Raw genomic sequence first — 13,312 nt, forward strand, 5'->3', positions numbered from 1 at the left:
TGACAATAAACGTGGCCACTTAGTCTGCCTGTGAGCAAGGCGAGTTCTTCACAGTATTTGTGAAAGGTAACTTTGCTCAATTATCAATCAATAGTAGTCATAAGTAGAACTACATTAAGTCAGTAAGGGTTGACCCAGTAAGGCAAACACCCTGCCCCAGATCCTTACTCAGTACTTTATACTTGCTGACCCCAAAACATTGTCATTATAATTGCAGAGCTTTACAATGGAATAGAGATTAATGAAAAAGAGCAGTCAAAAAAACCCTGTGAAGGTTTATTTTTTAGGACTTAGTTTCTTAAGAAACCTGCAGAAGAGATGTTTTATCTCTTCTTGATCCCCTTTTCATATGCAAAGTATAATCTCTAGATTTACACCACATAATAAACACAAACACAGTTTTATGCAAATCGCAGGAGTATAGAAGAAATTAGAAGCATAGATGTGATGGGAACAAATTAGATTTTCCAGTGTCATCTTGTTTATTTCACCTTCTCGCCTAGTCAACCTCCCGTAGGACCCACTGACATACAGACGTGTCTTTCTACACCTAGTGGGGCTTCATTTTATTTAGAAAGCCCGATAACGTTAATGTTTGTACGTTGACAAAAAAATCATGGTTTGTCTTTTACTTTATAAGGATCTTTCACTCCTAAGATTTCAGCACAATTCACAAACAACAAAAATCCTGACACCATACACCCACGCACAGCTCAGAGTCGGATACACATGCTGGGAGGAAAAATACGATTTTTAATTGAAAAGCTAGACTCTGTCATCTTCCTTCTTCGCATTGCACCCAGTGAACAAGGTCACACTAATTTCAGACACCTGCGAGCTTCCAGCGCCTGGGACCCTTCCCATCACAGCCAGGTTGTTAAGGGGGGTATCGGCGGGAGGAGGGTCAGGCAGCTCTGCCTTGCAACAGAATAACTGAGCTTTAAAATGCTGCTGGAAGGTTTTGCTCAGCCAGTAAAGAGCAAAGGGGTTTACACAAGAATTGCTGAAAGCCAGAACCCGAGAGAAAATGGTGACAATAAAATGAATGGCAGAGGGGTCCACGTAGGTTTGATAGGTGAATGAGTGGTAGAGGTACAAGAGGTGATTCGGCAACCAGCAGAGAGCAAACAGAGCCACCAGCACTAGTACGGTTTTGGCAATTCTCTTCCGGGATTCGATCTAGAGGGGGGAGGGGGAAGACAAATGGCCACAAAAACAATCATTTAGCTGGCAGAGATTTTTAAAGGCCATTCTCTAGATTTACATAGAAATTTACAGTTAACAGGCTGGAGTCCCTTTGAGCATGCGTCTGAAAGAACTGCTTGGGAGGTGTGGGAAGGCAGCCTGTGCCTGCCTATAGGATACAGCCAGTTAATTGGCGTGGTAACCCACGATCTCGGTCTCATTAGCTCTAATGCACAGACTCCCAGCCCTGGTTTTGAGAGACTCTAGGATGCCTCCAATTATCTCAAGGAGTGTTGTGGAATTCTTGAAATTTTAATTGAATTAGAAATACAGAGATGCTATACCAAACTGCTTTCACTGTATCAGCAGAGGCTGACTAGGTTAGAATGTTCTTCCGGGGGTTTATGGAAGTTGCCAAGTCGGTACCCAAGGTGGTTTCTAATCTATGGGAATTCTGACCATACAGTCGAAGGAATAAAAACCAATGTGTCATCCTGCCTACCCCTATGCAAATAATCCTGCCCGCACCTCTTCGTGAGAGAAATGAACCAGGTTAAGTGAAGACATTGCCTATGGTCACAGAGCAAAGAGAACAGTTCACATGGGCATTAAGTATGCCACTTTAGCCTCATGAGCACCCCTGCTGAACTAACTGAAGGGACTGGTCAAGAGGTCAATGGAAGCATCTCCCCCCACCCCCAAGAAAGATAGAACTCCTGTTTTTTTTTGTTTGTTTGTTTTTATCAAATGGAACAATGTTTTGGCAAGATTCTTTTTTTCTGTTCATATTTATGGAAGGAGGGCACACCTGGCTCTTGCAATGGTCTTAATCAATCTTCTGTGAGTCACTGTGTTCTCCTGCCACTGGCACTTACCTTATCCCTTGAGCCCTTGGTTTGCTCATGTGTGTATAAGTGGTTTGCACTGAATAATGTTAGGGCGTCCTGCCAGTTCTATCATCCCGTGTCTATCATTCTGTTACACGTTCTAAAACAAGAGATGCTTCCCTTCAGAGTCTCACCTTGAGTGCTGTTCCTCACTATTCCACAGGGTAAATAATTTTCGCTGCTCCCAAACTTCAGCTGTCCCTTTTCTAGCAATAGCAGCCCTAGCATGCATTGAATGCTTACTGTGCACCAGGAACCATGTCGAGCATTTCATATCTATCCCCCAGTCCCCGTCTTCATTTTACAGATAGGGAAACAGGCTCAGAGAGGTTAAGTAACTTGCCCAAGATTGCTCAGCTAATATGTGGTAGAGCCAGAATGAAATCCTGGGTCTGACACACTCCAGAGCCCGTGACCCGAAGAAAAATACTGTACTGCTATGCATTTATTGCTCACAGGTGCACAAGTAGGAATTTCATTTCTAAATTCATGCACGGGTCCTGATTAATACATACCTGCTTGCGGGCATGGCTTTGTTCCTCAGTAGGGATGTTCAAGGTGCTTTTGTAAAGAGTCCTAGCAATCAGAGAATAATAGACAGAGATAATCGAGAGTGGGATAATATAGAACACCAAGAAGCACAGCAGAGAATGTATCTCTTGCATGAGCTTCTCAGAAACAGGATAAGAGGTACACGCTTCAAGTGTCATATTCTTGTTGGGATCTTGAAGAGTATATACATTTGAAAATATAGCCTCTGGCAGAGCAATTATCATAGACACGATCCAGACGCAGCCAGCTTTGGCACAGGTCTTCAGGATGGCGTTGGAGGGCTGCCGCTCCAGTGGCTTCACAATCGCCTTGTATCTAGAAACACACAACCATAGGCAAAGGTCAAAATAAATATCACAACTATGGACTCTTAGGGTTAGAAGTGACCCTAGTGGTCATCCAGTTCTGCCTCCTATCCACATGCATATAACCAAGTCAACATTAACCAACTGGAATCAGTTATGATTTCAAATATATAATACATCCCAGTATTTGATATGTATGCTAATCATCCTTTTCTCTTATTCACTAATCGGAAATATTTCAGATTTGCCATTTTATAACTTTGTGTGTAGATCCTCTATTTAGGATGAATAAATTTTTCTCAGCATGATTTTTTGTATGATTGGGACTAATTCATTACCTGTATATTACCTTACATGTTCTAAAAGACTTCCTTTTTGTATAAGTGACTGATTTTAAACCTAATTCTCCTTCCTTCATGAGTGAGCAGTCATCAACCATCCTGGAAAAGATTTCCCTGAGTTTGTGCAGAGAAGAGAAGAGGGTTAATTTCTTCCCCGTTCATAAGCGCTACTTTGTTGCCCAAGCTGCTCTGTAGGTAGATTTAGAGCAAGGCAAGGGTGAAACCGGACACCCTATGCCCATGCAAAGGTGCCTCCTTATTCTGACAAATTCACCTTAAAATCTACAGCCTTTAACTAAATCTGCCCTCAAAGAGAATATAAAACCAGCTAAAGCAAAAATCCATAAAAGACACAGGGGAAGGTTTTCCTCCTCTCAGATTCCAGAATCTGAAGAAGCTATTCCTTCTGGTCCTGCCAGGCATTGATTACTTAAAGGCTTCTTGCAGGCTTTTTTAAGCATCACTTTTAACATTTGGAGCCTCAATCTGCACCCCCCCCCCCCGCCCCGCCGCCGCTTTCACAGTTATCCTACAATAGGAACACAGAAAAACACAGTACTTATAGACTGAAAATATCCTAACAGAGCCTGAATACACAGACTGCCAGAGGTTCTCACACGCTCTATCCATAGAGCTCTAAAAGTCAACCAGATTAATTTATTTCTCCGGGAACAAGACTGTCATTGAATGCCTATAGAGAAAACACAGACAATTAAGTGATGACATTACACTGAGTTACCAGGCAGCTGAAAACCTCACCGTTTTTCTGCCACTGGTTAATTTGATGAATTTCAAATAAATTAGATGCATGCATCTTTTTACCATCCTTCCGGTTGACAGTAATGTATATGTGGTCAATTTCACACCTATGCTGATGTTCTAATGTTAACAATATTGCACCACTAGGCTGCACTAATGTATAAAGCATGAATTGTTTTTCTTTTACACCTGGAACAATTTGCCTTAATAAATAAACGGGGAGGGGGGAGAACACCGTTCAGAATTCTTTCAAGCAAACAATTACACTTCAAAGAGAATAAATTATTCCTAAAGCATACAATTTCAGCCTTTCCTCTGATGCTAACACAGGAATCTTAACATTCTTACACCAACTTTTATTTTCAATGCCCCCCTCCTCCGATTTTCTCATCTTACATCCAGGTTACAGACTGTAAGAAAAGCAGAATAGTAGCCTGTAAATGCCAAGTACAAGCTTTCCTTTTTTTCTTTTTTCTTTTTTTTTTTTTTTTTTTTTTTTTTTTGCCTAATTTCACATCCTGGCAAATAAAACTGAGAAAAGAAACCCACCTGTCAGCACTGAGAATTGTTAACGTGAACACTGATACACCAACAGAAGTGAGCCGGATAAAAGAAAGCACCTTACAGCCAATTCTCCCGAACAGCCATCCTTCTGCAAGGTAATGGGTTGCATCCACTGGCACACAAGTTAGCAGAAGTAGCAGATCTCCAAAAGCCAGGCTGGTGATGAAAATATTTGGAACGGTTTGCATGGATTTGGTCTTGAAAAAGACTTTGATGAGAATAGCATTTCCAAGGATGCCCACTGAAATGATCACAGCATAAGTGATGTAGATGGCACACAAAGCTTCTATTCCTGGAGAGTTGTCTCCGGTCCGTCCTTTATTTGTGGTATCATTAGGAACGAGAGAGCTTGATGATTCTGTGTCATTTGTGATTGGAATTAAAGTCTCATTAGGTGACTGTGGCTGTCTTTGAGACATTTCTTCGGAAGACTCTGCCTTTAATATTTCTTCTGCTCAGTTTAAATGTAGTTGATTGTCACGTCTAAAGCCTACGTCTAGTAACGAGATGGTGGAACAGAACAGAATGGCAAGCAAATTCAAGACACCCGGATACTCCTTTCCTTCAGTTGTTCTGTGTCTCCCAGCATGCTTGGCTAAATGCTTACCGATCTGGCATGGAAGGATGGGAGGTGGAGGAGTTTTATTGGTGTTTCCGTGACAGAGGGAGGGGGGTTTGGGAAATGCTCTGCAGTTGCTTGTTCTTCCCTGTTGGGGAATCTTATGAATAACTAGTTATTATCAAATAACACATTGTTTATTAGAATCGCCCTGTTTCCTTGTCTGGCCACGAAAATCTGTATAGGTCTTGTCCATTTTTTCCCCCGAACTCATTCGTGTCTCTGCCATCAGAGGATGGTCTAATGCATTTTCTTTTACATGATCAATAAGTATGTGTGTCCCCTGAAGCACAAACTTGAATCCACTTCTCAAGATTTAATACCAGAGAGGCGCTGAAGCAACAAATCATTCACACTTTGACAGGGCTCATGTCACTCCCAAGGGGGAATAATTCAGGTGACCCTAGGCTTATCACCTCGCTCTGATACGGTAATTCCCCACTCTGTGCACGTTACCGGGGCCGTGCTGCAGAATGGCAAAGCAACCTCTAAGAGACGAAAAAATCCAGGCAAACCACCAGTTGCTTTGTCTCTAAATGTCCCAATCAAGCAGTTTTTACTGTTTGGCTGTTTTAACGCCATATACATTTTTAAATGCTGTTTCGGGTTTCTCTCCTCAGCGATGGTTAAAATGAACCTGCTTTGTTCCAAAACAAAATAATACAGGACCCTGCTCAGAGGTCCCAACACAAAAGGACTTGTAAGAATGAAAGTCATGCTTTTCAAATGAAGGAATGCCGTAGGTTACTCCAGAGAGGACGGGCACGTAGATGGTGTTTACAGCAAGTGGAGGAAGGAGAAACGTAAGGCAATCACCTTAGTAGCAGCAAGAAAAGCCCCTTGTCACAGAGAATGTAAGTATGTGATTTCTGTGCGTGTCTCTGGGGTGGGGGGGGGGGTTGCTTGGGAGTGAGAGGCCCGCAGTCTGAAGGTATTTAATAATATAACCTGCTAAGAAATAGTCCCTGAAATGATCAAATTCAAAGGATGATCTCTCAGCTAGGAGAAACTCTGTGTAGGGAGGTTTTTTTATAAATATGTCCATATCAGAGTTAGTCTGGGAAGTGAAATGAAAAACAGCAAAGTATTTGGCTAACCAGTGAACAGAAGTAGCAAGCAAGGATTACTCTTTCTACCTGACAGAGTACGTGCAATAAATGCTACAGGGAAAGGGAATGGGATGAAGTGAATCAATTATTTGGTTAATTCGAGCCCCCCCCCACCCCGCCGCAAACCACACCCTTCCCCACCCTTTGTGAAACTACCCCCCCCACTTGAATTACTACTCAGCCAAATAACTGTTCTTGATGGGAATGGGGAGGGGATGTGTTTGGATAAACCCAACTCCCTTAGCTTTTAAGTATCCACACAAATAATTTCATGCACTGGGCTGGCTCTTTAAGATCATCTCTCCAGAGAACGGCTCTCTATAGAGTTCCTATCTTGTTCTCACAAGCCAATGATAAAATCTCTCTGGGATTCCTGTGTGTCGTGTAGCAAAGAGCAAACAGTATCTTCCAATTCACACCTCGGCGGATGGCCACACAGCACTGTTTCGTAAGAAACAAACTCTTGCGTATGAGTTCCAAAATTATCTGAATTCCAAAGATCTCAGGCATGCTTTCATGAAGCTGCAGCCCCCCTAGCGTGCCTTTCTTCCTCCCCGCTCCTCCTGGGCAGAGACAGCAGTGGTGTGGGGCTGCTGCTTGAGCAGTGGGGTTCTTGGATCTCTGGAATTCCAGAATTCCAGAATATCAGAGATGGAAGTGAACTTAGAGATGCTGAAGGCAAATCCTCTATTTTTCTCAGAGGCAGAAGTGAGGTTCAGAGAGGGGGAAAGTATCTCAGGCAAGGTCACACAAGTTACTCAGTAGCAGAGCTGAGATGAAACAGGTTCTCTTTGAATTCTGAAAGGTTAAAAATCAGTGGCAAGAGTGAACAACACTCAGTTCCTGACAATGAGCCATATTTGCTCATGTGGCATCAGGGACTTCGGTTTTCTGCGTGTTCTGTTAATCAAAGGACAAGGGCTTTCCAGGCTAACAAGCAAACGATGATAGATATAGATAATGTCAATGCATTTGCCCCTCTCTCTGCTTATTTTACCTTGTAACTCACCCACGAAACATAACAATGTCTTGTTAATTGTTGCAAGTTAAAGTTGCAGGGCACTTAGCCTAGACAGAAGGATGAAATCCTTTGTTGTTCGTGTTTAGTGCATAACTGGTCAGTATTATCATCCCAGTTTTTCAAAACCAACTATTCCTTAGAGATTAAGCAATCGTAATATGATCCTAATGTAGCCTTTTAACTCCAACTACGAGTTGGATATTGAACAAATAAACTGCCAATTTTCTGAGGTTGGGTTTCCTGGTTAGGTCCCATTCAGTGTTGCTAAAATCTTTTTTAAGATTTTAAAGGAGCTGGGGCTCTAAGCGGGCTGCAGAGCGCTTCTCTGCCTCTGAGGGGGTGGGGACGAGGGGGATTTTAAAGCAGTTGCTAGAGATTTGGTGCCAACGTTCTCAGCCATCAGTGAAGCAGAACAGTGGTTCCCAAAGTTTGGCTTGTGTCCGAATCACCAGGAAGGCTTATCAGAGCAGATCGCCGGATCTCACCTCCAGAGATTCTGATTTGGGTAGGTCTGGGGTGGGGCCCCAACATTTACATTGTTGTTGTTGTTTTTTAAGATTTTATTTTAGGGGCACCTGGGTGGCTCAGTTGGTCAGGCAACTGCCTTCGGCTCAGGTCATGATCCTAGAGTCCCGGGATCGAGTCCCGCATCGGGCTCCCTGCTCAGCGGGGAGTCTGCTTCTCCCTCTGACCCTCCTCCCTCTCATGCTCTCTGTCCCTCATTCTCTCTCTCTCAAATAAATAAATAAAATCTTAAAAAAAAAAAGATTATTATTATTTTTTTTTAAGATTTTATTTTGAAGTCATCTCTACACCCAACGTGGGTCTTGAACTCACAACCCCAAGATCAAGAGTCACACGCTCTACCACTGAGCCAGCCAGGTGCCCCCAAATCTTTTTTTTTAAAGTAAGCTCTACACCCAATGTGGGGCTCGAACTCACGACCCCAAGATCAAGAGTTGCATGCTGGACTGACTGAGCCAGACAGGTGCCCCAAACATTTGCATTTCTAGCAAGTTCCCAGGGGATACTGACGCTGCTGGTCAGGGACTACACTCTGAGAACCACTGATGCAGGACAAGAATAATCCACCTGTTCAAGAGAAGCATGGCTTTTCCTGATATTGAGATCAAAGAGATATTTCTGTGGGTCTTCATTAAAGGCAAGGGAATTGATGTGATGAATACTTCAAACATCCTGCCTATATCTCTCAGTCCCTGGTAAGCCCTATTTCCAAGTCACCCAAGGGGCTTGGGGTGATCTTTCCAACGGGAGAAAGATGACGTGGTTAAGCTTTTTGCCTACTACTCAAGCACAGTTTGTATATTTGAAAACTGACGAATGAATGAAAAACCAGAATTCTCAATCTGTAAGTCTCTAATTACAGAGGTTCCTTTTCAAAAAAATAGTCTTACGCTGGAAAACAGGATGGATTTCTTCGTTATTAACTAACTGGGCTAGATCAATGGTGAGACGACACAATTTGACTTGTGGGCGTATTTGGATCTATGTAATAGTGATTCCTGTTGTCACGGTTCTCTGTTCTCCCTCATAATTTCTTGCTTCAAAACTTGACTGGTAGAGTTTCATATTTCCAGGGGAGACTGCTATTCAGAATGACCTCTGCAGAGACCAGGGAGAGTAAAAAACCAACTATGCCAAGAGTAGAAATTCTAATCGACTCTTCTAAGTGGAATTTTTTGGTTAAAGCTAATTCTTGCCATGATTACACCTAATGGCTCCCTAAAAGCAGACGTCCCGATCACTGTACTTGTCCACGCACACGTGCCCAATAGTGTGTGCTCTGGTCTGTGTGACGTTCCACAATTTTGCGAGATTGAGGCAGTTTTGCATCAGATAAAATGTTTAGACTTCCTGAATATTGAGGTATCAATTATGAAGTAAATGACGTTATCTCTTAGTGCATTTCTACCTCTCTTCTCAGTGATTCCCCTTTTCCTAAAATTCTATTGCATCCCCCCTAATCATGTGTCCCATCCCCATGGGGCTTAGTTTCAGCCTCCTACAGGTTAATCCCTGCCACGGTGCTTCAGATCAATGGAGACCAGGTGACCCCGCAGTTCCACTCCTACGTATCTACCCAAGATAAATGAACACCTGTGTCCCCCCAATGACTTGTACGCAAACGCACATGGAAGCATTATTCACACACAAAAAATGGGAAACAACCAAAATGTCCATCACTTAGCAATTGGGTAAACAAAATGGGGCTTCTCGCCACAGTGGAATACTACTCAGCAATAAAAAAGAACAAACTATTTTTTTTAAAATCCAGTTCGTTGGTTATCAATTTTACTCTTTTTATGAGACATAAATATTAGCATTTTGTGTCTAGTTAGCTAGCAATATGAATCCCTTTCACGATCTATCATTTGCAGTGGGAATTGTTCTAAATAAGAATGATGACTTGCAAAATTAGAAGTTGCAGATTATCAGAGACACAAATGATTAAATGCATTTTTGTTATTCCCCTCTCAGCTTCACTGTACGATTGGAATAGCTTGAGGAGGCTGGTTTTCCTACATATTAACACTAAACTTTTATGAGTTCAGACTGGTCATTAATCCCAAGTAAGAACAAACTATTGATACGGGTTACAACCTGGATGAATCTCCAACATATGCAATGAAAGACACCACATCCTCTGTATGATTCCTTAATATGACAGTTCTAGAAAAGGCCAAATGCTAGTCATGGAAGACACATCAGTGGTCACTGGGTTTGGAGGTTGGAGCCAGGGCGACCGCTAAGGAGCACAAGGGAAAATTGGGGGATAATGGAAGTGTTCTTTTTTTTTTTTTTTAAGATTTTATTTATTTATTTGACAGAGGGAGACACAGCGAGAGAGGGAACACGAGCAGGGGGAGTGGGAGAGGGAGAAGCAGGCTTCCCGCCAAGCAGGGAGCCTGATGCGGGGCTCAATCCCAGGACCCTGAGATCATGACCTGAGCTGAAGGCAGACGCCCAATGACTGAGCCACCCAGGCGCCCCTGGAGGTGTTCTAAAATGATGTGGTGATGAGGGTCGCATGACTGCATAAATTTATTAAAAGTCAAACTGTACACTTAAAATGGATGAACTCATGGTAGGTAGATTATACCTCACCTCAAGAAAGCTGAAAAATGAGCAAACAAACAGTAAGGCTAGATGCTGTTAAGGGATAGAGCTGAGGAAGACGTTTCTCACCCCAGGGATGGTGGAGTGGGGTGGTCTCCCCGGTGCTCGGAACAGTCTGACTCTGCCCCCCAGCATTCTGCCAGGACTAGTGCTCATGCTTCGGGGGGATACCAAGATGAACAGAACTCAGCGTTTGTCCTCAAAGAACTTAATGAGAGAGATAACGGGAGGACAAAAATAACCAAGAAATCCAAATTTCTCTGGCTCCTACACATAGTTGTTCACACAGGATCTTTAGCTTCTTGGGACGTCCTTTATTTATCTCAAGCCCTTCTGGCAGCCCCTGAATCTGGGCAGATTCAGATAATAGCCATCATGTTGTACCCCAACTTACTGCTTCCTACTTCAGACTTGGCTTTTTATCTCAAGCCCTTCTGGCCTCATTTGGGACTATCCCAGGCCATTAGACATTGTTTATGCCTTTGGACCTCAGCGGGCTGGGGGTCTTACTTGTCGTTGGAGACTAAGGTTGTGCTAGAGTCAGTGGCCATTGGTTAATCCAAGTCTTTCTTAGGGTCTGTGCTCTTGAACACATATATTCCCACCCACACAATCGCTGCTGTGGGGGCCCCACACTCTGCCTTGCAGTCTCCACATCACTCTGCTGGGCCTTGTAGTCTTCCCCAGTGTCCCACCACGGCAGTCCCTCTCCAGGGACCACCACTTGTATGCTGGGCGATGCCGGTGTGACAGGGTATGGTAAGCCTGCCAAGGAAAAATAAGGTCTCCTTAAATCTTAAAAGTTCCCATTGCAAGAAAAAAAAATTTTTTTGTAACTATGTGTGGTGACAAACGTTAACTAGACTTTTTTTTTCTTTTTTAAAATATTTTCCCTCTTACTTACTTACTTTATTTTCTTGTTGAAGTCTATGTTATATTAGACTTCTACTTCTAACAATGTTACATTAGTTTCAGGTGTACCTCGTAGTGATTGGACAAGTTTATACATTATGCTGTGCTCAGTGCAAGTGTAGCTCCCATCTGGCCCCATGCAACATTGTTACAATACCATTGACTGTATTCCCTGTGCTGTAACTTTCATCCCGGTGACTTGTTCATTCCATTAGACTTACTGTGGTGGTCATTTTACAATACGTACAAATACTGAGTCATTATGTTGTATACCTGAAGCTACCGTAATGCTTTCTGTCAATGATAGCTCAATACAAAGCCTCTTATCTTTCAGTATCCAACTTACAATGGCATGGAGGATACCCCTATACACACCCATTGTTTCTAGGAAGAATTTTAACAGTTCTCCTTAAGCAGACCCAAGAATCTCTCGGGTTGCTTCCCCATAGGCCCGAATCAGTCTTTTATTTGTTCAATCCAATCTGCTGGGTTATTGGCAACTTAATCTTGCCTCTTGAAATGAACTTCACAACTGGTAACATCAATGTGGTCCTGCTTGCAGGTCTCAGTTGACTGATTCAATTATCCCTGCTTACAGATGAGGAAGCTGTTGAACCCAGGTAGCTGGTTCTAGAGTCAGCGCTCCGAACCACTACCCCCCTTAAACAGAGATGGCTCCCACCAAGCCGTTAGCTCTGACTGGTTCCAGCTTAGAATGCTGACTCCATCCATCCTCATTAAGATGGTTTTTCAAGGTGTCATCTCCATTCTGTCAGACTCAGAGCAGAAGTGTCCTAAAGAAAGACTGCCCGGGCCCCTAAGTGTTCTAACTGTTCAGTGGCTTAGATACAGTTCTTTCCTTTGGGGATGACTGCATGTCCTGAACCAGACCCTCCTCTAGTGACCTGGACTCTGATTATCAGTGTGGATCGCCCATCCACATTCTCTTTCAATGGAAAGGCTCCTCTCAGAGCCCCCACCTTGGTCCCTCTCTGCAATTTGGCCTCATTTGGGACTATCCCAGGCCATTAGACATTGTTTATGCCTTTGGACCTCAGTGGGCTGTATTATGAAGACGGGGTCAGGATCTCATTCCTTTTGCCACCATGAGAATCCTTCCTGGATGTAAATAGGTGCCTGGATAGGACTCAGACATGCATCTAGGGGGGCTGGGCTGGGGCAGATTCAGATAATAGCCATCATGTTGTACCCCAACTTACTGCTTCCTACTTCAGACTTGGGTTTTGTGCCTGATCAACTCTGTCATGCTTTATGATTTCCTCCCCTCAGGAGGATTTTTTTATTTTTAATTTTATTTTTAAAAAGATTTTATTTATTTATTTGAGAGAGAGAGAGAACGAAAGGAAGAGAGAGAGAGCACGAGTGGGATGAGGGGCAGAGGGAGAAGCAGACTCCCCACTGAGCAGGGAACCCGACGCAAGTCTCAAATCCTGGGACTCTGGGATCATGACCTGAACCGAAGGCAGATGCTTAAGCAACTGAACCACCCAGGTGCCCCAGGAGGATTTTTTTTTTTTAATTTTTAAATTCTTTTTTATTTTTAAAGATTTATTTATTTATTTGATAGAGAGACAGCATGAGCTGGGGGGGGGGCAGAGGGAGAGAGAGTGAATCTCAAGTAGGCTCCCCACTGAGCACAGAGCCCGACACGGAGCTCCATCTCATGACTGAGACCATGACCTGAGCCGAAATCAAGAATCGGACGCTTAAGTGACTGAGCCACCCAGGAGGGTTTATCTCCTCACCACTGTTCCCTCGACTTACCAGACTGCCGAGTATGTCTGAGCCCCAGCAAGGGTCACAACCGCGGCTCAAACTAGAACCCATGTCACAAGTGAGGTAGAAAGTAAATTCTATCATGGTTCAGAGGGAAGAGCGATCACATAAAGTTGGGGGAGA

The 13,312-nt window shown here is 43.3% G+C and overlaps 1 protein-coding gene across 1 annotated transcript; it reads right to left on the minus strand.

Annotated features, from left to right (window-relative positions):
• Positions 1–765: 765 nt before the first annotated feature.
• On the minus strand, positions 766–5,012 carry BRS3 (bombesin receptor subtype 3). The gene is made up of 3 exons (XM_032428193.1): positions 4,579–5,012; positions 2,588–2,939; positions 766–1,179 (listed from the first exon to the last, which is right to left on the minus strand). Exons 1-3 carry the CDS (start codon positions 5,010–5,012, stop codon positions 766–768), a joined length of 1,200 nt encoding a protein of 399 aa, XP_032284084.1.
• Positions 5,013–13,312: the final 8,300 nt, after the last annotated feature.

Source organism: Phoca vitulina, unplaced genomic scaffold (genome assembly GCF_004348235.1).
Source record: "Phoca vitulina isolate PV1807 unplaced genomic scaffold, GSC_HSeal_1.0 scaffold39, whole genome shotgun sequence".
Lineage (NCBI taxonomy): Eukaryota > Metazoa > Chordata > Mammalia > Carnivora > Phocidae > Phoca > Phoca vitulina.